Source organism: Triticum aestivum, chromosome 6D (assembly GCF_018294505.1).
Source record: "Triticum aestivum cultivar Chinese Spring chromosome 6D, IWGSC CS RefSeq v2.1, whole genome shotgun sequence".
NCBI classification, from domain to species: domain Eukaryota; kingdom Viridiplantae; phylum Streptophyta; class Magnoliopsida; order Poales; family Poaceae; genus Triticum; species Triticum aestivum.
The window spans coordinates 449,093,990-449,106,747 of NC_057811.1; the positions used below are offsets into that span (position 1 = coordinate 449,093,990).

Sequence of the window (12,758 nt, forward strand, 5' to 3'; positions counted from 1 at the left end):
GCCAATGGGAAGAAGCACCACCAGCACCAAGATTGACACTGCAGGAATGCGAAGACCTTCCGGAGCCAAGATGTTCATAGTGTCCTCACTCGAAAACTCATAGTTGAAGACTTAACTTTTGTACCCATCGATTTAGTAAGCGGAGTGATAAGGTTGTCGCCTACTCATGGTGGTTGTACCTCTCTTCACCTACAAACGTGCATATGTAGTTCTTTCCTAGAAAACATGTGTGAGCAAATTCATCAATTATAAAGGCAGTTTGCAATGATGACTCTTCTCTCATGAAATTTTAAGTTTGTAACAACCCCTTATAGTTAGGGGCAACATATTCTTCAGTTAACAGAAAAAAAAACATCAAGTCCAATCCGTGCGGTGTCGCTGCTGCATAGCCTCGCTGCACTGCCGTATCCTACGTATACATTCATGTCTTTCCCATCTTTTGGTTGCCTTCGCCAGCGACATTGTGTTCGGACGTGTCGTCCCCATGTCCGGCTCGGTCTTGAGTCGTGTCCAAAATGTCTAAAACGCCAAAGATTTTCAGGCAACCGAAGATTAGCAAATGTGTCATAGACTTGTATTTATGGCGGAAGTTTCTGTGAGGCATCATATTAATCCAGGTTTCTTTGCCTTCTTTATGTGTTTCATCAGATCCATCATTGTCATTGGTCACAAAAAAAAAAGATTCATCAAGGATCTGATTCCTGTCCCTCCAATGCTAGGGCTCCTCAACTCACAGCTACAGTTCAGAATAGTACAGTTTGGCAAATTTGATGCCTTCACTCATACGCCAAATGTGCACAACTAACGGCAACTAACCTCTACTAATTCAATACTTATTGCTCAGTTGACAGGCACTACATTAAGTTTAAGGACAAGATGCTATTGGAGCAATGCCCCATATTTTCTCGCAAAAAACATAATGGAGGCGTCATGCGTTGTTACAAGGAAACGAGCCACCAAGAAAATGGAGGCAACGTGCATTTTCTTTTTGGCAGCATCGCGCGTCCGTACAAGGAAGGAGACAACAACAATTTAGAAAGAAAAATGTGGGATAACTTAAGCAGCACACGAGAGCCTTGCTGCCGGCCTCTGGCAATAATGCAGTGCTAGAATATGTGGGAGTTTACCGAATGGAAACATTAACATCATAATCGGTTTCGGTTCCCGCCAATTGTTTGGAACGGCAGCTACTTCCTCCGCGTCCCTCGCGTCGCCATCTCTGGCGGCAGCAGGGGAACCCCAGCAACCAGCCGCCACAACCCCTTCCCAGCCCCTCAACCACCTCGCCGCCACCGGAGGAGTGGCCGGCGAAGCCCACGCCGGCTCCCAGGATGGTGGCGGCGGGGCGCCTCCTCCGGCTGCGGCCTCCCTGCCGTCACGCCCGTCCGCCGGCCTCTGTGCCCTCCGACGGCTGATCCGCCCTCCGCCGGCGCGTCTCTGGCGGCGACCTTCTCCCCACCCCGCCCGACCTCGCCCTGCTCCCTTCCCCGTCCGATTTCCACGCCAGATCTTGGCCCGGCGAGGTCTGTCCTGTTGCCGGCGCGTCTCTCCTGCTGGCGCTGGACCCGGGGTTGGGGCTGATGTCCTCCTCGGCTGGCCTTGGGGCTACCCTTGTGGCGCCGCGACGACTTCCCCGATCTGCGTCCATGACTACAAGGATCTGACGTCGGGATGGCACGAGGTGTCGACGGCGGCTGTAGGGTCATTGCGCTGGGCATGTGGGGCTGCGGCGATGTGCTGGCCTTCCGCGTGTGCCAGCCGAACGGCCACGCTACGTTTTTCGGTTGGTGGTGCTGATCTAGATCAGATCGGTCAGATGGTGGTGTTCGTAGATTGTTCTCCAGAGACTTCCTACGGATCCACGACTGCGCAGGTCATCGAAAAGAGTTCGGGAAGTTTTATCTCTTGATCTGGTTGATGACTTCAGTGGTGTGATACAAATTATGGATGATGACTTGACGCAGAGGGTAAGTTGTGGAGTGGCGGCGGTCCAATTGTAGCTGCTGGGATTGCGGACAAGCGGTGGCGACAACACTTTTGTGACTTGGATGGTGGTGCTGCACGCACCAGGTCTCGAGCTCCGGGGCGAAAGCCTAGGTCAGACCCGAGTGGTTACACCTGGCAATGGCGATGTTTTTATGTCGTTACCTTGTTGGAGGCATTGCTCGGATTTGCTCGGACTGATTCTTCAGGGTGAAAACTTAGATTCTGGCCTTTGTGGTTAGTGTTGGGGAACGTAGCAGAAATTCAAAATTTTCTACGCATCACCAAGATCAATCTATGGAGTAATCTAGCAACGAGGGGAAGGGGAGTGCATCTACATACCCTTGTAGATCGCGAGCGGAAGCGTTCAAGAGAACGGGGTTGATGGAGTCGTACTCGTCGTGATCCAAATCACCGATGATCCTAGCGCCGAACGGACGGCACCTCCGCGTTCAACACACGTACGGAGCAGCGACGTCTCCTCCTTCTTGATCCAGCAAGGGGGGAGGAGAGGTTGATGGAGATCCAGCAGCACGACGGCGTGGTGGTGGAAGTAGCGGGATTCCAACAGGGCTTCGCCAAGCGCTGCGGGAGGAGGGAGGTGTGTCACGGGAGGGAGAGGGAGGCGCCAGGGCTTAGGTATTGCTGCCCTCCCTTCCCCCCACTATATATAGGGACAAGGGAGAGGGGGGGGGGGCGCAGCCTTGGCCCTTCCTCCAAGGAAGGGTGCGGCCAGGGAGGAGTCCTTCCCCCCCAAGGCACCTCGGAGGTGCCTTCCCCCTTTAGGACTCTCCTTTTATCTTATCTCTTGGCGCATGGGCCTCTTGGGGCTGGTTCCCTTGGCCCATATAGGCCAAGGCGCACCCCCTACAGCCCATGTGCCCCCCCGGGGCTGGTGGACCCCCGGACCCCTTTCGGCACTCCCGGTACAATACCGATAAAGTGCGAAACTTTTCCGGCGACCAAAATAAGACTTCCCATATATAAATCTTTACCTCCGGACCATTCCGGAACTCCTCGTGACGTCCGGGATCTCGTCCGGGACTCCGAACAACTTTCGGGTTACCGCATACTAATATCTCTATAACCCTAGCGTCACCGAACCTTAAGTGTGTAGACCCTACGGGTTCGGGAGACACGCAGACATGACCGAGATGACTCTCCGGTCAATAACCAACAGCGGGATCTGGATACCCATGTTGGCTCCCACATGCTCCTCGATGATCTCATCGGATGAACCACGATGTCGAGGATTCAATCAATCCCGTATACAATTCCCTTTGTCAATCGATATGTTACTTGCCCGAGATTCGATCATCGGTATCCCGATACCTTGTTCAATCTCGTTACCGGCAAGTCTCTTTACTCGTTCCGTAACAGATCATCCCGTGATCAACTCCTTGGTCACATTGTGCACATTATGATGATGTCCTACCGAGTGGGCCAAGAGATACCTCTCCGTTTACACGGAGTGACAAATCCCAATCTCGATTCGTGCCAACCCAACAGACACTTTCGGAGATACCTGTAGTGCACCTTTATAGTCACCCAGTTATGTTGTGACGTTTGGTACACCCAAAGCATTCCTACGGTATCCGGGGGTTGCACAATCTCATGGTCTAAGGAAATGATACTTGACATTAGAAAAGCTCTGAGCAAACGAACTACACGATCTTGTGCTAGGCTTAGGATTGGGTCTTGTCCATCACATCATTCTCCTAATGATGTGATCCCGTTATCAACGACATCCAATGTCCATGGTCAGGAAACCGTAACCATCTATTGATCAACGAGCTAGTCAACTAGAGGCCTACTAGGGACATGGTGTTGTCTATGTATCCACACATGTATCTGAGTTTCCTATCAATACAATTCTAGCATGGATAATAAACGTTTATCATGAACAAGGAAATATAATAATAACCAATTTATTATTGCCTCTAGGGCATATTTCCAACAGTTAGATCCGGTGACGGCGGCGCTTGAGTGTCGCTTCCTTCGTGAAGGCGTTACTGTTGAAGTTCCTCGTCATCATGTGGTGTCAATGGTTGGTGCAAATATGGTCTCAGTTGTAGTTTGTCGATCACTGATCTGATCGTTTTTTTCCTCCTTTTTTCTCGCCCGCACATAGCTTTTGGTCTTATGACTTTGCTAGTTGCGGGTATGTTTTCACGTGAGTGTGCTGGGTTGGCTGTGTGCATCCTAGTTATGCAGAGGCCGGGTGTGTGCTCATTGTGTTATGTATCCTCTTGATGCTCCATTTTGAGCCAATAAAGTCCACCCTTTGTCGAAAAAACTTCCTCCCCGTGCTGCCGCGGTGGCCGGCGCAGCCGCGCTGCCTACTTATTCGTGCTCCTCGTCCCTGTTGCCACCGCACCGCTGACCGCGTCCACCTGTTGCAACGACAATGGAGCTCCTCAGACCATTTGTGGCCCTGTGCGTCCTGCCATGGCCTTCTTCTGCTCCGACATCAGCCCGTCTCAGAGAGCTTTGGCGGCAGAGGGATTCATGACGATGAGTGATGCGGAGAGGGATGACTGTGCCTATGGCCGGGGCACCGTGGCAGCGGTTTATATAGCATCGGTGGGCGGCAAAGTGATAGATGGGTGGCCCCGAAGGAGATGCCTTGGCAACCACGTGCCATCAATGTGGGCGGCAGACGGACGGACGGATGGACGGCCGTCGTGTCGTTTGAACACGCGGCAGTCACCTGCACCGGGAAGCGGCATGGGCGGCGCGTTGCTTCAAAGCCGGCGGCAGTAGTGAGTGGCCGCGTCCGCTCTGGCCGAGCATGAATGCGGGCGCTGGCGCTCTGGAGCGGCGCTAACCGACAACGCGCGGGAGGGGGGAGCAGACTTTTTGGTGGGCCATGATGCTCAGAAGCAAATTTGGGATCGGTCCGGACTCCCACAAACTTCCCCCACTTTCGTCTACGGTTTGTGGGACAAATCGCGTCCGGACCGCCCCGCGGACCGATACAGGTCGGCGTTGGATGCTTCGGCGGTTCGGACCGCGCAGTCCGGACGGTTGCGGGAGGTTTGCGGGTCAGCGTTGGAGATGCCCTAAGGTTGTTGCCTACTCATGGTGGTTGTACCTCTCTTCACCTACAAGCGTGCATATGTAGTTCTTTCCTAAAGAAGCATTGTCTTGATTTGTATACCGTATGTTGCACCGTCTATGTAGTTTTGTTATTGATTTCTTCTTTGTAAAACATGTGTGAGCAAATTCATCATTTATACAGGCAATTTGCGATGATGACTCTTCTCTCATGAAATTTTAAGTTTGCAACAACCCCCTGTAGTTAGGGGCAGCCTATTCTTTAGTTAACTGAAAAAAGAAACATCAACTCCATTCACCCTCATCAATATAGTCATCTGCCCTCTCCTCACCCCCATCCGCCTCCATCGACCTACCCGCCGTGCGGTGTCGTTGTTGCCTAGCCTCACTGCACCCCCCCGATCCTACCCTATCCTATGTATACATTCCACTAAAACAATTGTAGACCCAATCCAACAAACAAGACACAAATTAATTACAAATTATGAAAGGGTAGATTTCGCATATACTTGTTCTTGTATTGTGAGAGTATGAGAATATCCTTTCTAAATTACTTATCCGAATCTATTGATCATTAACTTAGATTTTCTAAATTACAAATTATTTTCGCAAAATTTTGGTAGCCCTCCCCCGAGCCGTTGTTGCCTTGACCATTGCTCTGAACCCACTTTCACGGAGTTGAAAAACACCCACCACCTCCACCACCACCCACACCGGTTAACCCTTGGACTCCCCTCCACCAGTCTTGTCTTTCCCATCTTCTGGTCGCCTTCGCCGGCGACACTGCATTCAGACGTGTTGTCCCAATGTCCAGCTCGGTCTCGGGTCGTGTCCAAATCGCTTAAAACACCAAAAAAACAGGCAACCGAAGATTAGCAAATGTGTCATAGACTTATATTGATGGCGGAAGTTTCTGGGCGGCATCATTAAGTCTGCTTTCTTTGGGACTGGCTAGGAGCCAGTCAACTGAAAAAGAATTTGCAGTCAGTCAATTATGGATCTACCATTAATTTCTGATCAAACGGACAAATAGAATTTCTGTTCAAACATAGTTGACTGACCCAAATTATGAGTCAATCAATTTTGAAGAAACAACCTAGCCCAACTCTGCTTCAGCCTTTGTGAGCATCACATAGAAACACACCCATGGACTGGACCTGTTAACCCATCACAGCAAAACCCACCAAAACAAAAACACACGTGACTACAAGGTTTCTCACTTTCTCCACCATGGATCTCCACTAGAAACAAACTATGAGCTCCGGTCTGAACAAACAGAGAGCAGAAAGAAATCATGAGTAAGAGAAAGAAAAGGAAGAAGTGGGAAGAGTGACCTACAAGCTTTCTCATCCAATTGAGTAGCAGGTTTATCAATTTTAAATTGATCTTCTCCCTATTTTAAATTCATATGGATGAATCGCAACAGAGGTGTTGTAGGAAACCTCTAGTTTGACATAGGGATACTACAAAATGAATGATTTGAAAATGTAATCAAATCCATAGCAGATAGGCAGAATCTTAGGGACAGAACTTTACCTAAAGAGAAATGCTTGATCACTCAACTAGAAGCCTACAATTATTGTCCCTTTGAAATTGGTATCATGCAGATTTCAAAATTGTAGGAATACAGTTCACATATTAAAATTCATTACTATACTTATCATAAGTTTAACTATAGAAGTAATCTGATGTATCACAGTCAGATCATACCCCCATAACTCAATTTTACAGAAAGATCAATAGCCATTACTACTATGATTTTCAAAATTGCAGGTTCAGCTTGGAACATTGGCACACAAAGAACATTAGTAAGAAATAATTAACCATGGAATAAGCTATACTCTCAGATAAGTAATTTCTAATTTACAACAGTTCAAACATTACTTGAAGATAGGCAGGTCATATGCAGAAACTTTTTGTAATTGCTTTTCTGCACCTTTGAATTCAATGTCTGGATCACATATATCTGAATGAGCAAATTCATAGGACTAGTATTGCACTTAGCAATACTAGAAGTACGGGAATGCTAGCTAGCAGAAATTTTACTAGAGCAGAATGAATTACCCTACCTGAAGATAAATTCAAAAGGCAAAAACAAAATTGAAAGAAATGTCTCCATAAAAAAATGAATTATGGGAAGTCTACTACCCTCCCTGAAGATTAATACAAAAGCAAAAAACAAAATTGAATGAAGTTTCTCTATGCAGGAATGAATTTTGGGAAGCCTACTATCCTCCCTACAGACAAATCCGAAACTCAAAAACAAAATTGGAATAAGCTTCTCTTTACATGAATGGATTTTGGGAAGCCTACTACCCTCCCTGAAGATAAATTCAAAAATCAAAAACAAAAATAGACATAACTTTTGTTGCCATGTCACTCATTCCAACTCTAAGTTGCAGCTAGCTATATGTAGGGTACTATTGTTACTATTGTTACTATTTTTTACTATTATCTACAAAATCCAGAAAGTACTATTGTCAGTAAGAGTCTTCAATTACACATGCAGGGTACATAAATTGCATACCTTGGCATGCATTTCTACACAGGCTTGCATATGTTAAATATAATAATAATTAATTGCAAATTAGAAATTCAGAACTTGCACATTACAAACTTCTGCAAGAACAAATTCAGAGTGTAGCAACAATTACACAAGTAGAGCAACATAGTAGGAACCTCACTAAATGTCATTTATGCTGCAATGGGTACAAAAATGAATTGCCATGGCACCTACTCTGAAATAAATGGCGGGAGCCATAACTATTCTTATTCACTACTATATCACAGCACTAATTATCTGAAAAATTGCATATGCATGGCGTAGAAATTGCAGAAATACAAGATCAGCAAGAAGTAATTCACTATGGATGAAACCATACTACGAACAAGGTTAGAAACACCTAAAAACTAATATTAAATGCAGGGCACAACTATTTTGGATGCCATTCCAGAAATTTTGCTATGATGACAACCATTTATTTTATAATTTACTACCATATCATGATACTAATCAGGTTACAACTTCTAATATTCAGGCTACTGAAATTTGCATCAATAATAACCAAAACTTGCACAAATGATTCTTCAGCAACATACAAATCTCATACATGTATCTGAATACAAGAGACAGGGATCCATGGCGGATGAAACAACAACAAATAATACTACAAAAAGCTATGCAACATAAATAACAAAGACTACCAATTCATTGCTTAGATCCATGGCGGATGAACAACAACTACTACAAAATTCTAGCAGGGATCCATGGTCGCAGAACAATAGCTACTACTACTACAAGAACAGCTGGGCAGGATCACACAATACAAAAACAGCAACTCGATCACACAATACAAAAAGAAACGAATGTGGTGATAGAAAAAAAACACAAACCTAGCTACAGAGGGAGAAGAACAGAGAGGCGAAGGGGAACAAAGAGGATGAGACTGAAAGGGAGGTGAGTAACCCGAGGAGATAAAGGAAAGAGACAAACCCGAGGAGTCGGCCTCTCTCGAATCTCGACGTTGTACAACGGCTGGGCTGAGCCGAAAACGGGTCAAAAGTTCATAACGGTTAACGGGCTCAGCCCATGAACGAATCGATTGACCAAGTATGGGGTCATTCGATGAAACACAATCCAAACCAGCGAAACAACCACGCCAGAAAGAAAATAGCACCGAATCTCAAAGCAAACATCAACGCTTCAAAACTTGACAGACCCAAATACAAAATTCAGGCGACTTACGTATAGCTAAAGTGGTTTTCTTTGCCCTCTCTTTCACCAGATCCATCATTGTGATTGGTCAAAAAAAAAAGATCCATCTTCCTGCAAAAAAAGAAGAAGATCCATCACTGATATGATTCCTGTCCCTCCAATGCTAGGGCTCCTCAACTCACAACGACAGTTCACAAGAGTATAGTTGACAAATTTGATGCCTTCACTCATACGCCAAATGTGTACAAACCTCTACTAATTCAATACTTGTTCCCTCGCAAAAAAGAACCTGTTGATCAGTTGACAGGTACTACAATCAGTTTAAGGACAACATGCTATTGGAGCAATGCCCCATATTTTCTTGCCAAGGACATAATGGAGGCGTCATGCGTTCTTACAAGGAAACGAGCCACCAAGAAAATTGGAGGCAACGTGCATTTTCTTTTTGGCGTCCGTTCAAGGAACGAGACAACAACAATTTTGAAAGAAGAATGTAGATAACCTAAGCAGCACCCGAGTCTCGTTGCCGGCCTCTGGCAATAATGCAGTGCTAGAATATGTCGCAGTTTATCTCGTGGAAACATTAACAAATTGCGATCCCGCCAATTGTTTGGAGCGGCAGCTACTCCCTCCGCGTGCTGCCACGGTGGCCGGCGCTGCCTACTTTTATTCATGCTCCCCGTCCCTGCTGCCACCGCACCACTGACCGCGTACACCTCTTGCAGCGACAATGGAGCTCCTCAGACCATTCGCTGCCCTGTGCGTCCTGCTTGGCTTCTTCGTCGCCGCGGCGGCGATGGCGGCCCCGGAGGTGGTGAGCGAGACGGCGGAGGCCCAGTCCTCCTACATCGTGCACGTCGCGGCCGCGCACGCGCCACGGCTGCCGCGCCGCGGCCTGCTGGCCACGCGGGCGTATGGTGCGTTCTTGCGCGATCAACTCCCCGTCGAGCTGTCCAGCCCGGCGCCTAGGGTGCTCTACTCCTACGCGCACGCCGCCACGGGCTTCGCGGCGCAGCTCACGGGCCGCCAGGCCGCGCAGCTCGCCTCCTCGGGCTCCGTGCTCGCCGTCGTGCCCGACGTGATGCAGCAGCTGCACACCACCCTCACGCCATCCTTCCTCGGCCTCTCGCCGTCCTACGGGCTGCTCAAGGTGTCCAACGGCGCCACAGACGTCATCATCGGGGTGATCGACACCGGCGTCTACCCGGAAGGCCGCAAATCCTTCGCCGCCGACCCCTCGCTGCCGCCGCCGCCCAGCAAGTTCCGCGGTGCGTGCGTCTCGGGTCCGTCGTTCAACGCCTCCGCGCTCTGCAACAACAAACTCGTCGGCGCCAAGTTCTTCCACAAGGGGCTGGAGGCCGCACGCGGTCGTGCCCTCGGCGAGGACTCGTTGTCGCCGCTCGACACCAACGGCCATGGCACCCACACCTCCTCCACCGCCGGCGGCTCACCTGCCGCGGACGCCGGCTTCTTCGACTACGCCAGAGGAAAAGCCGTCGGCATGGCCCCGGGCGCGCGCATTGCCGTCTACAAAGCGTGCTGGGAGGAAGGGTGCGCGAGCTCTGACATCCTCGCCGCATTTGACGAGGCCATCACAGACCGTGTCGACGTTATCTCCGTCTCGCTCGGCGACACCGGCCTGGCCGACAACTTTTACAGCGATACAACTGCGGTGGGCGCGTTCCGCGCCGTCAGCAAGGGCATCGTCGTCTCCGCCTCCGCGGGGAACTCTGGGCCCGGGGACTCCACCGCCGTGAACATCGCGCCGTGGATCTTGACGGTCGGCGCGTCCACGCTCAACCGCCGATTCCCGGGCGACGTCGTTCTCGGCAACGGCGAGACCTTCACGGGCACTACTCTATACGCTGGCGAGCCACTCGTCGCGACCAACTTACCAGTGGTCTACGGAGGGGACGTGGGCTCCAAAGTGTGCGAAGAGGGGAAGCTGAAACCCGCCAAGGTAGCCGGGAAGATTGTTTTCTGCGAACTGGGTGTAACTGCCCAAGCAGCGAAAGGACAAGCCGTCAAGCTCGCAGGTGGCGCCGGAGCAATCCTTACCGGCGCCAAAGAAGACGGCGAGCAGGTCATCACCAGCCCCCATGTCCACCCCGCCACGGACGTCCCATTCGCTGCCGCCGAGAAGATCAAGAAGTACATACGCACGCAAACTTCCCCTACCGCGACGATCGTCTTCCGCGGCACCGTGGTCGGCTCGACGCCTCCTTCCCCTAGAATGGCGTCCTTCTCGAGCCGCGGGCCGAACTTCCGCGCGCCGGAGATCCTCAAGCCAGACGTGACCGCGCCTGGCGTGGACATCCTCGCCGCTTGGACGGGCGCCAACTCGCCCTCGGAGCTTGACTTTGACACGAGGCGAGTGAAGTACAACATCATATCCGGCACGTCCATGTCATGCCCGCATGTGAGCGGCATCGTGGCGCTGCTCCGGCAGGCGAGGCCAGAGTGGAGTCCCGCCACGATCAAGTCCGCCCTGATGACCACCGCAAGCAACATGGACAGCGCCGGCGGCGTGATCGGTGACATGTCCACCGGAGAGGCGTCCACGCCGTTCACGCGCGGGGCCGGACACATCGACCCCAACAGCGCCGTCGACCCGGGCCTTGTGTACGACGCCGGCACGGAGGACTACATCACCTTCCTGTGCGCGCTCGGCTACACCGCCAAGCAGATCGCCGTGTTCGGCTCGTCCTCCAGCTGCTCGACGCGCGCGGGCTCCTCCGTGGGCGACCACAACTACCCGGCCTTCTCCGTGGTGTTCACCTCGAACAAAAAAAAGGCGGTTGTCACACAGCGCCGCGTCGTGCGCAACGTCGGCAGCGACGCCACGACTACGTACCGGGCCAAGATTACCGCCCCGGACGGCGTGCTCGTCACGGTGAGCCCCGAGACGTTGCGGTTCAGTGCGACGCAGAAGACGCAGGGGTATGTGGTCACCTTCGCGCGGGAAATCGGCGGGAGCGTCACGGAGAAGTACACGTTTGGGTCGATTGAGTGGAGCGACGGCGAGCACACGGTCACGAGCCCCATCGCCGTCACTTGGCCGACGAACCAGGTTGAGGAGATGTGAATGCGATCAGTGTAATGTGAGAGTTTATGTCATTTGTTGTAAGTTTCAGTTCGTGTGGTGGGATCAGTGAATCAAGACGTCTAATATTTGGTTTCAAAGAGAAGTCTCATGTACAACTACCTAACTGTTAAATGTATAAAATCGAGCACCCGCAAAAAAAGTATAAATAAAATCAAGAAAATTAACTAAAGGGGAATAAGGTCATTCCAAGAAAATGAACTAAGACCATCATTTTCTTTTACAAAGGGTGAATTTTATTGGCTCAAAATGAGGCATCAAGAGGATACAAATATAATGAGCACACACCCGCACAGGTAGAATGCCCACAGCCAACATAACACGCACACACACAAAAACACGCCAGCAAATAGCAAAATCATATAAGACCAAAACTATGGGTAGACGAGAAAAAAAACGATCAAACCCGCGATCAGCAAATTACAACAACGACCATACTCACACCAACCATCCCATTACGCCACATGGACAACGAGTTCTTCAATATCAACGACTTGAGGAAGCGAGCAACGCCCAAGCCTCGATGTCACTGGATCCAACCACCCAAGGCCAAAATCTAGGTTTTCACCCTGGAGCGTTGTCCCTAGTCACTGCGTGCGGACGGATGTGACCGTCGCCGCCCCAGCCGGCCATCGCTGCCCCAACTTCTCCCAGCCGCCTTTGGTAGGTGGGCCCGCCGCCACCGTGATTGAGGCCAGTGGTAGCGGCGGCGAGAGAGTGTCGTCGCGGGGGGGGGGGGGGGTGCCCACTATATGGCCATCAATTAACTTCTCAAATTCGCAGACGGAGATGGCCCACCATGTGGAACCTCTCTGGGTTGTCACGTTTAGATCGGATCTCCGCATGAAGGCCAAGCTCCCGTTTCACGACGGCGTGCTCAGCCTCTATCGTGATGCTCTC

At 50.5% G+C, this 12,758-nt stretch overlaps 1 protein-coding gene across 1 annotated transcript; it reads left to right on the forward strand.

Moving 5' to 3' along the window:
* Positions 1-9,345: 9,345 nt before the first annotated feature.
* On the forward strand, positions 9,346-11,948 carry LOC123145759 (subtilisin-like protease SBT1.4). The gene has a single exon (XM_044565246.1). It carries the CDS (start codon positions 9,486-9,488, stop codon positions 11,838-11,840), a length of 2,355 nt encoding a protein of 784 aa, XP_044421181.1. The 5' UTR covers positions 9,346-9,485; the 3' UTR covers positions 11,841-11,948.
* The last annotated feature ends 810 nt before the right edge of the window (positions 11,949-12,758 follow it).

Bases quoted from the DNA above. Each gene is read 5' to 3' on its own strand.
- LOC123145759 (XM_044565246.1), top strand. From the start codon at position 9,486: ATGGAGCTCCTCAGACCATTCGCTGCCCTGTGCGTCCTGCTTGGCTTC.